This window comes from Vombatus ursinus, unplaced genomic scaffold, assembly GCF_900497805.2.
Source record: "Vombatus ursinus unplaced genomic scaffold, bare-nosed wombat genome assembly UNPS02014821.1, whole genome shotgun sequence".
NCBI lineage: Eukaryota > Metazoa > Chordata > Mammalia > Diprotodontia > Vombatidae > Vombatus > Vombatus ursinus.
The window spans coordinates 375,874-395,706 of NW_020954599.1; the positions used below are offsets into that span (position 1 = coordinate 375,874).

Genomic DNA, 19,833 nt, shown 5'->3' on the forward strand with positions numbered 1-19,833 from the left:
GCTATAACAAATTTCTCTTTTGAAACTTGGTCATCTTCCTTCCTTTTAAGTGCTCTTGGCTAAGTGTAACAAATAAGCAAGATAACTCCAGTGAAGGTAACTGCACTAAAACATCTTTTTCAGGGTGAAGAAGTTTAGAGACTTTGAGGATCTAAACAAGATCTTCCAAATTAAGTCAACATAACTTGATACTTTGTGGCTTCAGTGGTGGACACAGGAGAGAGAATAGTGAAAATAATTTTGGGAAATAAGGTTAGCTATAAAAAAATGAAAGCAGCCCAGAGGTCTCAAAAATAGACTTCAATGATAGTTCTTTCCAAGAACTTGGAAGCACTGGATGGACAAACCATTGAATAACATGAAAAAAAAATTGAATGTGTCTTAAGACAGGAAAGACTAGTTACTGACAGGAAAGGGATTTCAGATTCAGCTTTTTGGGTGAAGTCAAGTCGTGTCCAGTTAGAACAAAAGTAAACAAATTTGAAAAAAAAAATTAAGGATGAAAAGAGCACACAAGCCCAGATTCGACTGCACTGTTTAAATGGCTTTTTCTCTTGGAAATTCTGGAAAAAGGGAACCTGCCAAAGTAAAACTACCTTGGCCTGGAATCCCCTTAAGGTTGATCTGCTGCCTTTCCTCTTCCTTCAGTCCACGAGATCTTGCTCTGGCCAGCTGCTTCCCAATTTGAGTTCTATGGCGGATGACAGGCTGTTTGCAACAGTGTAACCAACTCCCATGTATTCTAACCCACCTATTCTCCCCCATGAATACCTATGAAGTCTGTCTTGGAAAGAGAAGAGAGGGGAAACTGCATGTGTGATGGAGGCTTTAGAATTAGTGGGTTTCTTCCTGAGTATTAGTTTTTAGTGACATTCATATGCTGGAGTTAAGTTCAGAAACACATTTGCCCATCTGAGATAGATTCCTATGTTTCCATTTTATTAAAATGCTTTTATATCCCGGTGGAGTACTTTATTTTTGAGCAGTAAATGCGTTAACCTTTATTTCTTCATAGTATAACTTCTTTATTAGGAAATATGCTCAAATCTAAGAGGTTTAGGAGGAAGTGGCCAAAGTCATTAGGAACATATTTTATTCATTGATGGTGTCAGTAGTAGGAGGCAACTATATCTAACTTACATAGTCTGTGCCATAATAACATTATTTATTTTCATTCTTTGGTGAATATAATGACAAAATTTACTATATTTCTAAATGATTTTTGGCTTTCTTAATAGAGAATTTTTTAAGTATAACTATGTTAAAATAGATTTTTCAAATTTATATCTAGAAGTTTGTATACATTACTAGTAATGTATAAGATTTTTCGCAAGGAAAGGTACCAAATCATTTTATAAGGAGTAGTTAACCTGATGATAGAATTAATGGTAATCTGTTTTCTTGGTAATGAGCACCTTGAAGAGAGACTCATATCTAAGAGCTATTTAATAAATATTTGTCTGTAGAATTTAGACTGTAACAGTACACTTGTAAAAAAATTTGAATCCTTGAATTCTAGTGATGATGTCTGAACTAAGGGGCTTTATTTGAATGTAATAAGATGTGAGCTACTTCAAAGAACTGGAAATTGAGGGGATGCCTCTGAACTGGGGAATGGCTGAACAAGTTATTGATAAGATTGTGATGGAATATTATTGTGCTATATAGAAATGATGAGGAAGATGGTTTCAGAACAACCTGGGATGACTTATATGAACTGATGCAAACAAAATGAAGTGAGCAGAATCAGGAGAACATTGTATACACTAGCAGCAATATTGTAACAGTGATCAACTGTGAAAGACCTAGTTACTCTGATCAATACAATGATCCAAGACAGTTCCAAAGGACTCATGATGGAAAATGCTATCTATCTAAAGAGAGAGAACTGATGAAGTCTGAATACCGGTTGAATCATAATGTTTTTCATGCCTTTTTTGGCGAGAAAGGGGCAACATTGCTAATACAGAAATGTTTTATATGACTTCATGAATAGCGAAGTATTGCTTGCCTTCTCAATGGGTGGGGGAGAAATGGAGAGAGAATTTGGAACTGAAAAAAATGAATGTTAAATTTTTTTTTTTTAAAGAAAAGAATTATGTGAGACATCTAATCTCTGTACCTTTGGTAGTAAAATGGAGTTGATATTTGAAGATTAAGTTAAATGAAACTTACTTACTGTAGGCCAGATTTTAACCATACAATTTTTGGTTATTTTCCTGTAGGAAACCACCACCACTCCTAACCCCCCACCTGCAGAAGAAGAAAAAACTGAAACCAATCAGGAGGTTGCTAACCCTGAACACTACGTTAAGCATCCACTACAGAACAGGTAAGCCTTTTGAGCATATCCCATAAAGTTTGGTTTGGTTTGTACAGAGTTCAGGCTTGTGATTTCATCAGTGTAGGAAAGACCTGCTGTGGCCACTCCTTCCATTTATCTGTAATTTATAGTCTTAGAGAATTACCTAGAGCATTTCAGAAGAAAGACTTGGAATCTAGGTCTTTCTGTCTTCAAAACTAGCTCTGTTATACTTGGTGACTTTGCACAGCCCTGCCTTGCTTAAATCCAGTTCACTTACATTTCATGGCATCACCTCCCTGGTATCATGGGCCTCTTCTAGAATGAAGGACCTACAGCAATATTATACTTGTATGCCTCTTGGACGTTTATAATCACTAACAAGATATTACATAATCCGTTAGTCTTTGATCTTTTGTGTACGTGTCCATCTTGTCTTATCATCTCCCTTCTATTCCGTAAATAATTCATGTACATTAACAGGGTCATATTGTTGTCCATTAAGTTACTTGAACTTTAAGATTTTAAGTTAAGTGACTGCAATATAGGACATTCTGCATGACGCAGGTATAGCTTGAGTGCAGTGGAGCGCATATTTAAATGACTGACTAAATAGTGCTTAGTATTTTTGAGCAGAACTATGTACCTGCTAGGCAGTAGAAATAACAATTTTTTAAAATAAATTTTTATTGTTAACGTTTTTGTATAGCAATCTCTTGTAACAAATAATTTTTTAAAAAAGAGATAAAAATCAACACATTAAAAAAAGACACTTTATGCAATTTTTCATATCTGCCATAATTTCATACCATTCAGTTTCATGTTCTGTGCTTATTCTTTAGTCTTGTATGTACATATGATTTTTTAGCCCTTTTTCACTTTACAAGTATTCATCATGTTTTCTACTATACTTGAGTATCATGATTTGCTTATCAATTTCCCAGTGACCATCTACACTTTGTTTACAGTTCTGTGCTATCCCAAAACATGCTGCTGTGCATGTTTTTGATGTTTATAGAGCCTTTTTGTTAATGACCTCTTTGGGTTATATGCCTACTAATGTAATCTCTGGATCAAAGGATGACCTTTATTGGCATAATTCCAAATTGCTTTCCAGAATGGTTTTTACAAGTTAACGGCTCTAACAACAATGTGTTAGTGGTGTGTCTTTGCACATACCCTTCAATGTTGGTTGACTCTTCCTATTTTTTCCCAATTTGTTGGGTGTTGGAAATGCAAATAATAGAAAGAATGCATTGGTTTTGCCTTTAAAGAGCATACATTCCAGTGGGTGGTGGTATTCAAATAAAAATGCCATATGGTAAACTGTGATAAAGACAAAAAACCAGTGTATCGCTTATGGCCAAAAGAAGGTAGTAATACAGGGAAAGCAGTATGCTTTCAACACCTGCTGTGTGCCAGGAACTTTGCTAAATATTTTACAAGTATTATCTCCTTTGATCCAGATGCGAACTAGTTATTTGAGAATACTAGAGAGATCGTATGGTATACAAGCATTTATTATTATCTAGGAGGGGTGTGTGTGTGTGTGTGTGTGTGTGTGTGTGTGTGTGTTCAGTCATTGATAATTTGCTGAAGGTAGTACAGAGGGAATACTACCAGTGTTGTTACTCTTGCATCCATTTTCTTATGGACTATAGACCTCAAAGTAATGTCCACCTTGTATCACTTCCTTAATGCAAGATGTCTGATTCAAGATTCTAGATCAAGTAGTCTCTGCTGATCGTCAATCATAATGTATTTTAAAGAGAATGGAAATTTTTGTGTATTGTAATACACCACTACACCCCCACCTCCCCACCCCTTCACCCCCAACGAGAATGAGGAGTTTGTTTACATTTGTGGATCAGGTAACTATTTGAAGTAGGTCGTATTATCCTCACTTTATAGGTGAGGAAACAAGTCAGAGAGGTGAAGAGAATTGGCCATTCATTATAATTCTTAGTATTAGAAATGACACTTGAATCCAAGCCTCCTGAGTCTAAGGTGTGTGTTGTACTCTGACATACTTAACAATGATGACAAGTTAATGACCTCTTCCAGAGTAGTCTCTGCATCATTAATGAGAAGCTCTTGATACTTAATGATACCTTTAAATGTAAAGCCACTTTTAAAGTAAATTAATATGAGGCTGATACTTTTGTGGACTGGATTTGTGGTTTCCATTAGTATTGATGCAAATCAGCAAATTATGTATTATAGTCTGGTGAAATTCTTTGTGTCACAGAGTGATTAAAGTTACTTGCCTCAGGGCCACACAGCTAGTAGTATATGTGTAAGATATGGTACCGAAACCCAGATCTCTTCCTGAATCTCAGGCTGGGCCTCTATGAATCATAAAATGCTGCCTCTTTTACTCGTATTTGTAGCTACACCTATACCATTTCTACATACTAAATCTCATTTCCCCATAACCTTTTTTTCCCTCTTGTAATAATTTAGTTACACAATTTTTAATAATCAAATATAAATAGTAGTTATCCATCTGAGATAATTTACTGGCAATCCCAGCTATAGTTGGTCCTAAGCCATTGTTTACAGCACCCATCAAAGACTAGTCTTGACTAAAAAGAATTGCTCTAGGCGGTAGTCACTACAGTTGACCATGCGAAGCACAACCAGGAAACCTTTTAGTCCATTGAAAAGGGTCTCTGAATGACTGGAAGAAGAAAAAATCCTTTGTGAATTATATTTAATATTATGCTTACAATTAAGGTTTTTGGCTAATCACACTTCATTTGTCCATCAGCTTTTCCTTAATAGTTCTTTATGATGGATTATAGATTAGAAGCCACAAATGGAAAGAGAGCTAACATCAATTCTATGAAGTCGTGATACTCTTTATTGAGGGAATCAATTGTGAAATGTCAGCTAGAAAAGGACAGTTGAAGGAAAATATGGCTCTTTGTACGTATGAGAATATTGCTGTGTTATGCCTGGTACGGTTTTTGATAATCATAGTAGAGTTTGGAATGCTCCCTTTACGAGCTTTGGTGCTTGAGTTAAGAACCTGGACAATTCATTAATCCAGAGTCTTTAATTTCTTTCTAAATTAGACCAGTCAGATTAATTACAAATTCATATGTATATATTAATATGTTCATATATATATATATGAAATTTGAGAGATTACAAATATTTCCAGGATAGACTAGAACTCTTAATTCTTAATCTCCAGCACAAAAGCCAACATCTCATTTTCCTTAATTCCTGTATAAAGTTCCTCTGTTAGTTTCTCTTTTTGGAATAAAAATATATCTTCCTCACTACACTAACTTCTAATTTCATAGTTCACTTTTTTCTTTTTAGGTGGGCGCTTTGGTTTTTTAAAAATGATAAGAGCAAAACTTGGCAAGCAAACCTTCGTCTGATCTCTAAGTTTGATACTGTTGAGGACTTCTGGGCGTAAGTAATCTTCATTTTGGGGTTGTTTTTAAATATGGATTAGTTTGATTTATGATGATGATATATCAGTCATATTTTTATGCAGTTTGGGGTCATTAGCCATTAGTCAAATCAGTCTTATAAATGTATTCTGTGGTCTGAATAATGTGAATATAAAAACTCTTTCCTACTTTCCTAAGAATTACACATAGAAGTCCTGGGAATCTTAAGAGTATCATACCATTTTCTCTCCTGCCTCTGAAAATATTTGAACAGTGGTAATTAAAACCTGTCACTATATTGTCTCATGACTAGGAGTTCTAGGGAGGATGGGAGGAGAGAAGCAAAGAAGGGGATACCTAGTGGTTTGAATCACCCTTGTAATCCTTCTCATGTGCTGCTGCCCTCTATCTGGAATCCTTTATATATGCCCGGTTTTTGCCTCAGTGAAAAATAGTGACAGAGCTTATAAGAGAAGGCAAATAAATTGCCATATTTTTTTTTCTTTTTTGTACTTGTGGGTAGCTTCTGGGAAAGCTGATAATAAATTTCTTGATTCTTTTCACTATGAGCAAACAACTGAGTGAAATAAAACTGGAATAGGACTTTAGTTTACCACAAAGTATAAGTTGATCAATACATGAGGAGTACTTACCACCTTGGAATTGTATGTAGTGCCTAGGAACCTAGCATTGGAAAGAATCTGTCTGGACATAGAATTCAGTCCCTTCTCAGATCCAGAATCTCATCTACTCCATCTGTGACAAGTGTCCACCTGTGCTCCAGGCAATTCAGTCTTTAGGTTAAACTGAAACCTGATTCCCCCTAGTTTATACAAATTATCTTCTGATCCCAGGCCAAACAAGCCTAATCTGTCTTCTACACAGTAATCTTTCAGATATTTGAAGACAGTTATCCTTTACCTCCCAAGCCTTCTAATCTCTGGGCTTAACGCTCTCAGTTCCCTCAACTTCATGTGGGATGTTTTGGCTCCTCCCGTCAGCATCCTGGTTTGCAACTTGTCAGTGACCCTTCTAAACTATACTGCTTTATTCTTTTAGTGGGGCTAAAATCAAATTAGCTCTTTTAAATGCCATATTGCCCTGTTGAGTCATGGAGCTTATAATCCATTAAGATCCCTAGATATTTTCTCTTTTTTTCTCAATGATCCCATTTTGCGGAGCGGGGGGGGGGGGGGGGGGGGGGGAAGATAAAGCACAACTATTTATATTTAAATAAGTTGGTGTAAATAAGCATTTATTTTTTTAAAAAATCAATATTTCCTAAATGTTTATTATTATGAAATTAATTAAATTTCATAGAGGTTTTTTCAGTCATGTTTTTTTAAGATTGTCAGGATTGTTCCTTCATTGCTCTTCACTTTTTTTTAAATGGTCATAGTTAATCATTTACATTGTTCATCTGGTTCTGATTTTCCATTTTGTAGTGTTTCATAGATGGCCCAAATCCTTGTATTTGAAAATATTAATTTAATTAGTATGTTTCTTCTAGTTTTCTTGCAGTTAGAAATATATGCCTATGAAAATTTTGTAGCAATTTGTTTTTGATTTTGTTAAAACTCAGGGTCTCAACAGCAGTTTAAGCAATATAACTATTAGATTAATAAGCATAATTATTTTTATGCCTTTTTTTTGTATAACAAGGTTTTTTTCCAAAAAGCTTGTATTGGTTTTCAGTTGTACTCTCAGTGAACGAGTGCATAAGACTGTGACACTGCCAGCATTGTATTTCATTGCTTTAGTTTTTTTTGCTAATTTGATGTATAAGGTGGAATCTCAAAAGTTTTAATTGGCTTCTGATTATTGTTGAGGTGGAGCCTGTTTTCAAATGACTATTAATAATTTGTTTTATCTTTGGTGATTGACCATTTCATTTATATCATTTGATTATTTACCTAAAGAATTCATTTATTTAAAGAATTTAGAGAAATTTACCTTTGTAAATTATTAATAATTATTTTTGGTGGGGGGAGGGGACTATGCAATCAAGGTTAAGTGACTTGCCCAGGCTCACACAGCTAGTGATTTATCATGTGTCTGAGGTCGGATTTGAACTCAGGTCCTCCTTACTCCAGGGCCAGTGCTCTATCTACTGCGCCACCTAGCTGCCCCTTTAATAATTCTTTATGTGTAAGATGCCAAATTTCTAATCTGACATTTATCATAGATTTTTCCATTTATTATTTTCTTTCCATTGGCTTATTTTTTAAACAGAGTTATTTTGATATGTTCCTTATTAGTTTCCTCTGTTTGTTCAGTATAACAAAGTAATCTCTCTATGATTAATCCCTAGTCTATTTTCTTTCCTTTCTGTAGTTTGTTTTTGGATCATTCAGTGTAAGGTGAGAAGTGTAGGTTTAAATCACCTAGGTGGTACAGTGGATAGAACACTGACCTGGAATCAAGAAGACTTGAGTTTAAATCTGACCTCAGATACTTACTAACTTTGTAACCCTGGGAAAGTCATTTAACTTCCGTTTGCCTCAGTTTCCTCAAATGTAAGATGAAGTTAATGACATTTGCCTCCTATGTTGTTGTGAGGATCAAATGAGATAGAATTGATCAAGTGCTTGGCTCACAGTGTCTTGCACCTAGTAAGTGCTATATAAATGCTTATTTCTTTTACTTTCCCCTTTAAATCAATTTCCTATCAAATTGCTTAGACACATTCCAGGTTTGTTTGTTAAATAATAATCCTTTGAGATAGATATATATATATATATATATATATATTTTGGTTTATCAAGGACACATTTTCTACATATTTGGTGGATGTATAGTATTTCTTTTTTATTCAGTTAGGTATTTTTTCACATACTGCTTTCTAACTATGTTGCTATTATAGTGTACAATTATTGTTTTTATCCAAATACTGGGTTTCACTTTTTAACCATGGTAAATTTCATCTTGTTACCGTCATCCTATCATTTTAGCCAGTCAGGATCTTTTTTTGGCAGTTGATTGCATCATTTGAAATGGTACCTTTTGGTCACAACTTGTCATTTGCAGATTTGATGAGCATGTCACACATGCTGTCATCCAAGTCATTGTTTAAGATTTTGAACAAGAAAAAAGGCCCCATATACTTCCACAAGAGTACTTCCACCATTTTGGGAGGTCAAAACTGTGTGTGTGTGTGTGTGTGTGTGTGTGTCTGTGTGTGTCTCTGTGTGTCTCTGTGTGTGTGTGTGTGTGTGTGTGTGTGTGTCTGTGTGTGTAATCAATTATACAGTTCTTAAGCCAACCAACCATTTTGCTATCTAGTATACTTCTCTCTCCTTTTCCTATCCTTCTCTCTGTTAGCCATTTATTTGAATTCTGTCTTTCCCAAACTGAAAGTCTGTTTCTACTTATGTAGGGGAAACAAGTGTGAAAAAAAGTATTTGAATAGTTCCCTGCTGTTTTCTCCATTGACCGTTACCATCATACCATTTATTCCAAATATACTCTGTGTCCTTTCATACAAATATACTCTGTGTCCTTTCTTATCTTACTATTCCTCCCTCCTCATTGTGGCATAATGGAAAAAGTACAGGAGCCAGAAGACCTGGTGCCAGGCCCTGCTCTGCCACCTGCTACTTAACCTTTTTCAGTTTCAGCTTTTTTATCTTTAATGTGAGAATACTTTCTCTAAATACTTCACTGAATTGTTGTGAAGAAAATCTTTTTAAACTATAAAGCACTATAAATAGGAGCCCCTAACCTGGTTAGTTCAAGTATAAAATTTGTCTGAAGCTGTAACCAAAGTTTTCCTCAGATCTATATCTACATAGAAAGTAACATTCCATTTTCAATATATGTAACAATTTTGAAAATGAACTTTTTATCGGATATCATTTTCTCTTTAAGCTGAATCTTAATGTTGAATCTTTTTGATTTCTCAACAATCTGCTCCATTGACCCTCCCTTGTACCATAAGCATTTATTACATGCCTACTATGTGCCACATACTGTGCTAAATGCTGAAGATACAAAGAAAGACAAAAGACAAGTCCCTGGTCTCAAGAAGCTCACAGTCTAATGAGGAGACAACATACAAACAACTACATATGAACAAGATAAATTTAACAACAGAAGGAATGCACTAGAATTAAGGGGGATCAGAAAGGCTTCCTATAGAAGATGGGGTTGGTTGTTTTTTTTTTTGTTTGTTTGTTTTGTTTTTGTTTTTAATTAAGCTGGGATTTAGAAGATAGCAGAGATGAAGAGGGAGAATATTTTATGTCCTTGGATGGTCAGTGAAAATACATCGACTGGGAGCTGAAGTGTCTTGTATGAGGAATAGCAAGGATCCAGTGACACTGGATCACTGAGTATGTGGGAATAATGTATAAGAAGGCTGGAAAGGGAGGAGGCAGCCAGGTTTTGAAGAACTTTGAATGCTAAACATAGGATTGTGTATTTGATTCAGGAAGATATGGAAAGCTATTGGAGTTTATCGAATAGGGAAATGACATAGTTATAGACTTAGGCTGAGTAGAGGTTGGACTAGAGTCAAGGAGACTTGAAGTAGGGAAGTCATCAGGTAGGCTGGTAGAGTAGTCCGGGCACGAGATGCTGAGGACATATGCCAGGATGGTGATAGTGTCAGAGCGGAGAGAGGACATATAGCAGAGGTGTTGTGACAGCAGACTTGACAAGATTTGACAGCTGATTGGATAAGGGGATGAGACTGGTCTGGGAGAATAGTGGTACTCTCAACAATAATGAAGTAACAGTAATAAAGAAGTTGGGAAAAGAGAAAGTTTGGGATGGGAAAGATAATGAGTTCAGTTTTGGACACATTGAGAGTTTTAAGATGTGTGTGGGACTTCCAGATGGACATGTCTGATAGATATTTGGAGATGAAAGACTGGAGGTTAGGACTGGATAAGTAGATTTGAAAATAACCTGAACAGAGGTGATAATTGAATCCAGGAAAGCTGATGGGATGACCAAGTGAAATAATATAGAGGGAGAAGAGAACTCTGGGGGCCATTCCGCATTCATGGATGTGACCTGCATGAAGATCCTGTAAAGGAGACTCAGACAGTAGGAGTGCCATGGTAGAGCGTCATCAAGAAAACAAGGAAGAAGAGGGTGATCGGCATTGAGAAAAGACATTAGATTTGGTAGTTAAAGATCACTGGTAATTTTGGAGGGAGCAGTTTTAGTTGAATGATGAGGTCAGAAGCCAGACTGCAGTTAAGAAAGTGAGAGGAAAAATAAAATTAAAAAAAAAAAGAAAGTGAAAGGAAAAGGGAATAAATGAACTTCTGGAGGAGTTTAGCCACTAGAGATTTTCTTATGGTGCTGTCCTCCTCCTTCATATTCACTTTCCTCCTTTTATTGACACCTACTTTTTATTTTGATTTTTTTTTTTTTTTTTTTTGCTACCACACAGTCACAAAAATGCTACTTCCAATATTTTGATATGTGTGTGAACTTTTCTTTTGGTTTGTAACTTCCTTTAGGGTATGTATTTAGGAATGAAATTGAGTGGAAGTCAAAATTTAGTGCCTTTTTTTGTCCCATTGTTCCATTTTTTTTTTCCACCAGAGTTTTGGGACCAAATCACAGTTCCGCTAACTGTGTTTATTAAGTATGTTTGTCTTCCCTTGGCCCCTCCAACATTGACTGTTTTTGTGCTTTATCACCTTTACCATTTTGATGGATGTCAAAGAGTTGTTTTAATTTGTATTAAATTTGAAGCATTTTTTTATATGGCTGTTGATAATTTGTATTTCTTCTTTTGGAAACTGTTTTATACTCCTTGATCACTTACCTGTTAACCACATAGTTTTCTTCCTTTGCTTTCCATTAGTTTACTCTCAGCTGCTTTCTGGAGAGGCCAGTAGGTGTGCCCAATAGGGCCTTACCTTGTTGGGACTGAACACTTGGCTTTCTGAAGGTGTGGTGGGTTTTCCAGGATTCCTTTAAGACTGTTCATGCTCATGAAAAAAACCATAGGGCAGGTAGAAGAGAGAATAATGTATTTTGTCTCCTTAAGACACTTGAGGGACACCACTGTAGTAAGTAATATAATTCCTTACTGAAAAGGTATAGGGTTAATTAAATAACACAGTACTCCCATAACACTTTAATTTGTAATTCAGTTTGTGTGGCAGAGGAAAAGGGATATAGGTTGTTAGGAAGTGTAGCTGTATTTATATCTAGGACAGTTACAAGGTCCCCTTCATTTCCAGAATGGTGTCTCACCCAGAAGTGTTTAGTGACATATGAACCATAAATTGCCAAAACTCTTGTCTTAGACTTGTCTAAATTGTCTAGAGAAATAAATAGAGCAGCGTTTGTACTCTTTCTTTCCTTGAGGCATTTTCCTCTAAGGTAAATTTTTGGAGGAAAGCCACCTGAAACTTATTCTTTAGTGCTAGCTCATCCTGACATGGAAGTAACCTTGATTCAGCTTGGCAGAGGGCAAGCTCCAGCAGATTCTGTTAAGGTGGAAAATACAGGCCTGATGACAGACCATTTCTGTCCCCTCGTTTATGGACCAGCCTATCTAGGATAGAGAGATGCACTACCAGTTTTACCACAGTGTGATTTAAGGCCATAGCAACCATTAGATCAGTTTGTGTTGGTGGAGGAAATATCTGCACTAATAAAATTTTAGGTTATTTAAGTATTTTAAAGCTTTGTATAGAATCCCCACATTAAGATCAAGTTATGAACCTACTATTACATTCATCATTTTTGCATAGCTTGTATTTTTAATCAGTGTGAAATATGTCCTCCCCAAAACTGTCATATAGGGAGTCCATAATTCATTGACAGGATCATATAGCTGAAAGGGGGACATCAGGAGATTATCTAGTCCAGCCCCCTTTTTCCAGTGAAGTGAGTACCTAAATCATCCCAGATGGCTACTCTCTATTCTGGTCTTGAATATCTTTGTGAATTGAGTATTATTTCAGTGTTCTTGTTGCCCTGTGTTCAAGATAATCTTCCATATGTCCACCAAACTATCTCATTTTATGTCCTGTTTCTTGTGCTTTCTCCCAACAGTAGAGTATTACTAAATTACTGCTCACCATCCTCTTGTAAAGTTAATCCTACCTCAGCAGTGTGATATGGCAGCCAAAAAAGAATGCAGACTGAGGGGCATGGTGTCCAGAATACTGCAGTTTACAGTTCCATTATGTCCCATTGGTCAGAATATGGATCTGACCATTTTCACTTCTATGTGACACATTTTAGGATGTACATTGATAGAGCCTAGAGAACATCTGGAAGAAGTTGAGAAGGATGTTAGCGGCCTAGAGATTATACTATATAAAAAATCATTTGAAGGATCTGAACATGTTTAGCCTGAAGTAGAAAAGACTTGATCAGGAAATGATAGCCGCTTAAAGTATTTGAAAGACTGCCACGTGGAAAGAGATTGTGGACAGATTTGTCCAAGCATCAGAGAAGAGCTCGGAGTAATTTGTGAGTGTTACAGAAACAGATTTAGAAACAAACCTCCTTGTTTGGTATTTTATTTTTCCCCAGTTACTTGTGAAAACAATGTTTAACCTTCGTTTTAAAAACTTTGAATTTCCAATTCTCTCCCCACCTCACACCTCCACCCCCATTGAGAAAAGCAAGCAATTCATATAGGTTATACTTGTGTAGTCATGCAAAACATTTCCACATTAGTTATGTTGTGAAAGAAAACATAGGAAAAAAAACTCAAGAAAAATAAAGTAAAAAAAGTCTGCTTCAATCCATATTCAGACACCATCAGTTCTTTCTCTGGCTATGGATAGCATTGTTCATTGTTAAGTCCTTCAGAGTTTTCTTGGATCATTGTATTGCTGAAAATAGCTAAGTCATTCACAGCTGATCATCTTACAATGTTGCTGTTACTTTGTACACCATATGTGTCACTTTGCATCAGCTCATGCAAGTCTTTCCAGGTTTTTCTGAGAGCTCATCATTTCTTATAGCACAGTAATATTCCATCACAGTCACCACACCTATTCAACCATTCCCCAGTTAATGGCCATCCCCTCAATTTCCAATTCTTTGCCAACCGAAAAAAAGCTGCTATACATATTTTTGTATATATAGGTCCTTTTCCTATTTGCTTTTTATCTCTTTGGATACAGAGTAGTGGTATTACTAGGTGAAAAGGTCATGCATGGTTTTATAGCCCTTTGGGCATAGTTCCAGAATGGTTGAATCAGGTCACAACTCCGCCAATAGTACATCAATGTCTCATTTTTCAAAGGGAATTCTTAACAATTAGGACTATTCAAAGATGTAATGAGATGCTTTGCCAGGTGTGAAAGGGGTGGTTTTCAAAGCAAAGTCTGTGTGACCACTTTTTAGGGTATTGTAGCAGGGGTTCCTAGCCAAATGGACTCTGAGATCTCTTTCAACTGTTGAGAGTTTGTGATTCTACATTATACGTTTAAAAATAGGAATTAAGTCACTGTATAGTTCTCTTCTGCTCCAGGCTAAATAGTTCATTTTATAAGTCTTTCAGCCTTCATAGTCATGTGAACTCATATAACCCACTGCTCCTGTATCAAATCAAGTTAGATTAGATGTTGTAATAAACTGATATTTGATAGTGTAGAAGTGTTAGACATTTTACATCAAAAACAGTTCACACTATCGGAAGAAAATTCTTGAACTTCATTCATGAATGAAAATCTGACTAATAAACCCATTTCAATTGATAAGTATGAATTTTTAAATATCTAATTTTGTGATCTGTGTTTTCATCATAGTCTTTAAAGGTGATACTTAAAACTCTTAACTCTGCCTCATTTTCTTTTGTTCATAACTGTCATTTTCTTTTACATAGTTTATACAACCATATCCAGCTGTCTAGTAATTTAATGCCTGGCTGTGACTACTCACTTTTTAAGGTATGACTTATTAATTGCTGACTTTAAAATTAAGTGGACATGAATCATTTAATTAAGCTAAGAAATCTTATCATAATACTACTTTGCAACATGGCCTAACAATATGCAAATATTATGCATATATAGGTACATATATGCATTGCTAAGTAGTTTTTATAGGCATAGTATAGAAATAAGGAACTAATTTCTTTATCCTAAATGTAGTATGTAATGGTGCTATAGTTCCAAGAGACTGTGCATTAATGGATGGGAATGTTTATGGAGATTATTGAGACAAAGGGAGTTTTTGTTTGCAAAACTATATGACAGGGTGTTGTTATTTTTGGTTTGAACTCTGGTAATCATTTTTTGAAAGAGTGTCTGATAATCTGCACTTTAATTTTACAGGATGGGATTGAGCCTATGTGGGAAGATGAAAAAAACAAACGAGGAGGACGATGGCTAATTACATTAAACAAACAGCAGAGACGAAGTGACCTTGATCGCTTTTGGCTAGAGACAGTAAGATTTTAAATACAAATACATTTTTGCAAGAGACAGTTTTAGAGTATTAGTGATATTCAGTGCTTTGGAAACAATATTTTTGTTAAATCCTGTCTTTCTCTTGTTTGAAAAGAAAATAAGAAACATCCATTTGGGAGAATGTGAGTAATTGCTAATATAAATGGTGTAGCTGGTACATTTTAGGAAGTATGTTTGCTTGATTGGTGAATCACCCTAAGTATCCTAAGTGAGACTGGTACTTTGCCTTAACAAAGATAAATAAACCTCTTTTTTTTTTTCTAAGAGATGTAGTTCGGGATCATAATAGATGAATTTTTGCATATTTAGAGATTTTGGTCTTAGCTCTTGGCTTTTCCCAATAATAATCTGATTGTTTCTTTATTACATAGTCGATAGCCAAGAGTCTATTAGTTGAAAACAGTATAAACCTCAGTTTTTATCAAATTCTTTTAAAATTTTCCAACATCACTGGAGTAATATATTCGCATGTTTATTTGTAACATAGTAAAAGTTTTAAACGTGCTATCACCTGCTACATAAATATAAATATGTTGTTGACTCTTTTCCTTGAAGAATCAGAAAAACTAGCAATTTATCTATAACAGGTTTTCATGTGAGTTGAATTTCATCTGTTTCTTAGATCTCTACATGTAGTATTGTGTGTAATTTGTAATGGACTATTTTTTTCCTTTGTTAGCTGCTGTGCCTTATTGGAGAGTCATTTGATGACTACAGTGATGATGTGTGTGGAGCTGTTGTTAATGTTAGAGCTAAAGGCGATAAGATAGCAATATGGACTACTGAGTGTGAAAACAGAGATGCTGTTACACATATAGGGTAAGTTGCATTTCAGAATATTTATTAATATTATTTGAGTATTAAAGGATGAGGAAGCAAATTTTTCCTTATGCTTTGAGAATTAACTTAGATATGTGGACTTGGAGTATGTCAGTGCTTTCCATTGGCTTTCATGAATGAACACTTTTCATTTTTCGTTCTTAGTTTTTTTAAGAATTTATATTCTCATTTTACTAGTACATGGCCCTATTCTCACACTTGATTTATTGTTCTGTCTCTCACAGATAGTATTTCTCTGTGTCCAGTAATAAAACATTTATATTTCACTTTGATTCACTTTAATATTGTCATTGTGTGGGGTGCTATTGTAACAAAATTTTGTTCGCCATTGCTTTCTATGCTTATTTTTAGTATCAGTTATTATCCTTTTGAAGTCAGTGACCCTTGATATTCTGAAAAAGTCATACACACACACACAGCCAAAACATGATTCTTAATTCTGGGGTATTTAGAGGTGAATGAGAGGGGAGAGTAAGGGGAGTAGTCAAGGAGACCAAAATATGGACAGATTTCAGGCTAGATTTTCCTTTAAAATGTTTATTACTTTCAGTTTTGATTGTTGCTATAGATTGATGATAACTATCTGTTTGGGCATTCTGTGTTATAGACACATTTAAATATTATTATTACTTTAAAAATTCAACAGGAATTTTTATTTGGGCTAGCCTTAGTACATTTGCAGCAAGTAATGAGTAGATGAGATGCAGTATGGTATGATGCATAGAGGCTTGAAGTAAGATGGAGCTGGGTTTGAGTCATGCTTCTGACTCATACTAGCTGTGACCGTGTTCAAGTCACAGTTCCTCAGTATCTCATGCACCTGTCTTAGATTGTAAGTTATAAATGACTTGCCATTCTGCATTGGTGAAGGCACTTCCCATACAAATCATTCCCTACATTGAAAGAATCACAGATCCACATTCCCCCTCAAATAAATGTGTTTGTTGCATGAGTATTGAATATGTCTTAGTTTTTATTTTATTTATATACATATGTGTGTGTGTATATTATATATATACACACACACATAAAACTTGTTTAAAATTAATAGATGAAAATGTTGGTAGTATCTTTTCTTAAGTATTTTCTGTTTGTACATATTCTTTATACATTTAGTGTGTAAATTTTTTCACTTAATTTTAAATTGACTTCATGAGTTCTGGAAATTTTCAGATTTTATAAGCAAAATTTTTTTTTAATCAGCCTATGAAAGTAGCCCAAAGGTAGTATAACGATCTTTTGTCACCCCACCCAGCCATGCCTAGTAAATGATGTTTAATTCTCCCAGATAATTCAGTTCCATCACAATTGAATGAATGGCAATAGTTGTTGGGGTGGGTTGGTTTGGTTTTTGCTTTTTTGAAACTAATTGTGGGCTCTTCTCCCCCATCCCAAATTCTTGATCTTTCAAATTACCTAGAAATTAAGCTGATTATATAAAACTACTTAGCTTACTTTTCCATGGAAAGATTTTATTCCTCATCTTTCATTGCTTGATGATACTCTTTTTTTTATTAATATATTAATGAATTTAGTATAACCCAAGAATGTATTTGTTGATAGCCAAAGAATCTTAAATATGAGAGGTATAGTATGGTGGAGCAGCACACCTGTCAAGGGTGTAATTTCAATGGGTGTCATACTATGTGGTAGTGGAAAAAGTATTTTGAACCATATATAAACTACTTGATGGTTCATATGTATCTTTTCTTTGTGCTGTGTTTTGTCCTTCCATTTTCCCCTGTAGATCAGTTTCATGCAAATATATTCCTCTTGTCTAGAATTTTGCTTATGTGTTTGTTATAGCACTAGATTTGGAGATGGAAGAAACTGGGTTCAATTTTATCGCTTATTAGCTGTCTCGTTTTCCTCTTCTGTGAAAGAGGGATAATGCTACTTTGACCACTTGTTTTACAAGATTATTGTGAGGAAAGCACTATGTAAATCTTCTGGTGCATTGTTATTTTGCTTGCTTATTTTTACCTGTTGATAAAATTGAGCAGATTGATGTGAAACAGAAATAATCAGCCTGAGAAATTACAAGTGTAAACATATCAATAAAAGGAAAAAGAAAATGAATGCATTTGGCTGTTTATTCTGTTTTTAGTATATTTTCTTGTGTAGAAGAATAATGAAAGATAAAATGTTTTTCTATGAATACAAAAGTAATGGCATCCTTCTTTTTTCCCCCTTTTCAGGAAGGTTTACAAGGAAAGGTTAGGACTTCCTCCAAAGATAGTGATTGGTTATCAGTCCCATGCAGACACAGCTACTAAGAGCGGCTCCACCACTAAAAATAGGTTTGTTGTTTAAGAAGACACCTTCTGAGTATTCTTTCATAGGAGACTGCGTCAAGCAATCGAGATTTGGGAGCTGAACCAAAGCCTCTTCAAAAGCAGAGTGGACTGCATTTAAATTTGATTTCCATCTAAATGTTGCTAAGATATATGAGAAGTCTCATTCGCCTTTGTCTTGTACTTCTGTGTTCAAATTTTTTTCTATTTTGACTAGAGTAACTATTATCCCAATCAAAGAATTTACAGTACACATCATCCCCAGAATCCATAAATGTGTTCCTGGCCCACTCTGTAATAGCTTAGTAGAAGCATTACTATTACAAAAACATTTATCTATCCACAATATTCAGAAAAGAACTTGCATTTCTTTACCTTACAGAGAATTACTTCTGTTGTACATTTGCATTGTATGCAGTAACATATTTTACTGGTTTGGAAGAGTATGATGCATACCATTTTCTAGCAATTTTCTTTGTTTCTTTTTTACAGCATTATTTTTTTGCTGTAATCTATGCTGATGGCTGCTAGATTTAATTTATTTGTTACCCTACTTGATAACATTAGTGATTCTGATTTCATTTGGTTTTTTTTGTTTGTTTTTTGTTTTTTTTTCCTTTTTTTTTTTGGTTTTGTTTTGGTTTTTTGTTTAATTTTTTTTTTTTTTTTTTTTTGGCTCATGTAACATTGGTGAAGGATCTGGGTATATGACATAAAGGTGGAATAAACATTAATTTTGTGCATTCTTTGGTAATTTTTTTTTGTTTTTTTGTAACATTAGAGCTTTGCTACAAATTTATGCATTTCAGTCAAATCAGTGATCTATGTTTGTGTGATTTCCTAAACATAATTGTGGATTTTAAAAAATGTAACATCATAATTACATTCCTAACTAGATATAGTATGTCTGTTTTTGTATCTTATGCTGTATTTTAACACTTTGTATTACTTAGGTTATATTTTGCTTTGGTTAAAAAATGGCTCAACTAGAAAAGCGGTCCCATTCATATTAAGACAGTGTACAAAACTGTAAATAAAATGTGTACAGTGAATTGTCTTTTAGACAACTAGATTTGTCCTTTTATTTCTCCATCTTTACAGCCAGTATTTGTATTTTTTTGTTGTAAGGCAGTCTCTACTGTGTCTTTTATTGTACTGTCTTCCAAGAGAAAAGCGTAAGTTTGGAGCTCTAGTTTGATTATTATGTTTATTAAAATTTTTAATAAATCAAATAGGTAGTACCATATATATGAAATTAAATTGATGTGGCTTATCTTTTTTTTAACCAAGGTAATTTTCGTAATTAACTCAGTATATTTTGATATTACTTGTTTAGCACTTAATTCGTGTGAATATTTTGACTCTTAAGTGCATGTTTGTCAGATTTGAGGCAATAGCTATTATAAAATGGCTAGGTGCTAAACATTGATAACATAGGAATATAGTGAAAAAAGAGATATACTCTAAGAAACTATTTGTTTTTCAGTCCATTAAATTTGTGATAAATAGGTATATGGATTTTGGTTTTTTAAAAGAGGACATGGAGTATCTTAAAGTCCTTATATACTTTAAAAACTTAAAAATATCTGTAA

At 34.6% G+C, this 19,833-nt stretch overlaps 1 protein-coding gene across 1 annotated transcript in view; it reads left to right on the forward strand.

Moving 5' to 3' along the window:
- EIF4E (eukaryotic translation initiation factor 4E) overlaps positions 1–19,309 on the forward strand; it is a 48,250-nt gene extending 28,941 nt beyond the window's left edge. The window contains exons 2-7 of the mRNA XM_027837435.1: positions 2,226–2,332; positions 5,633–5,728; positions 14,522–14,585; positions 14,973–15,086; positions 15,787–15,926; positions 18,146–19,309. Coding sequence (XP_027693236.1) covers positions 2,226–2,332; positions 5,633–5,728; positions 14,522–14,585; positions 14,973–15,086; positions 15,787–15,926; positions 18,146–18,260 — 636 coding nt within the window. The 3' untranslated portion in view covers positions 18,261–19,309. The remainder of the gene's footprint in view (positions 1–2,225; positions 2,333–5,632; positions 5,729–14,521; positions 14,586–14,972; positions 15,087–15,786; positions 15,927–18,145) is intronic.
- Positions 19,310–19,833: the final 524 nt, after the last annotated feature.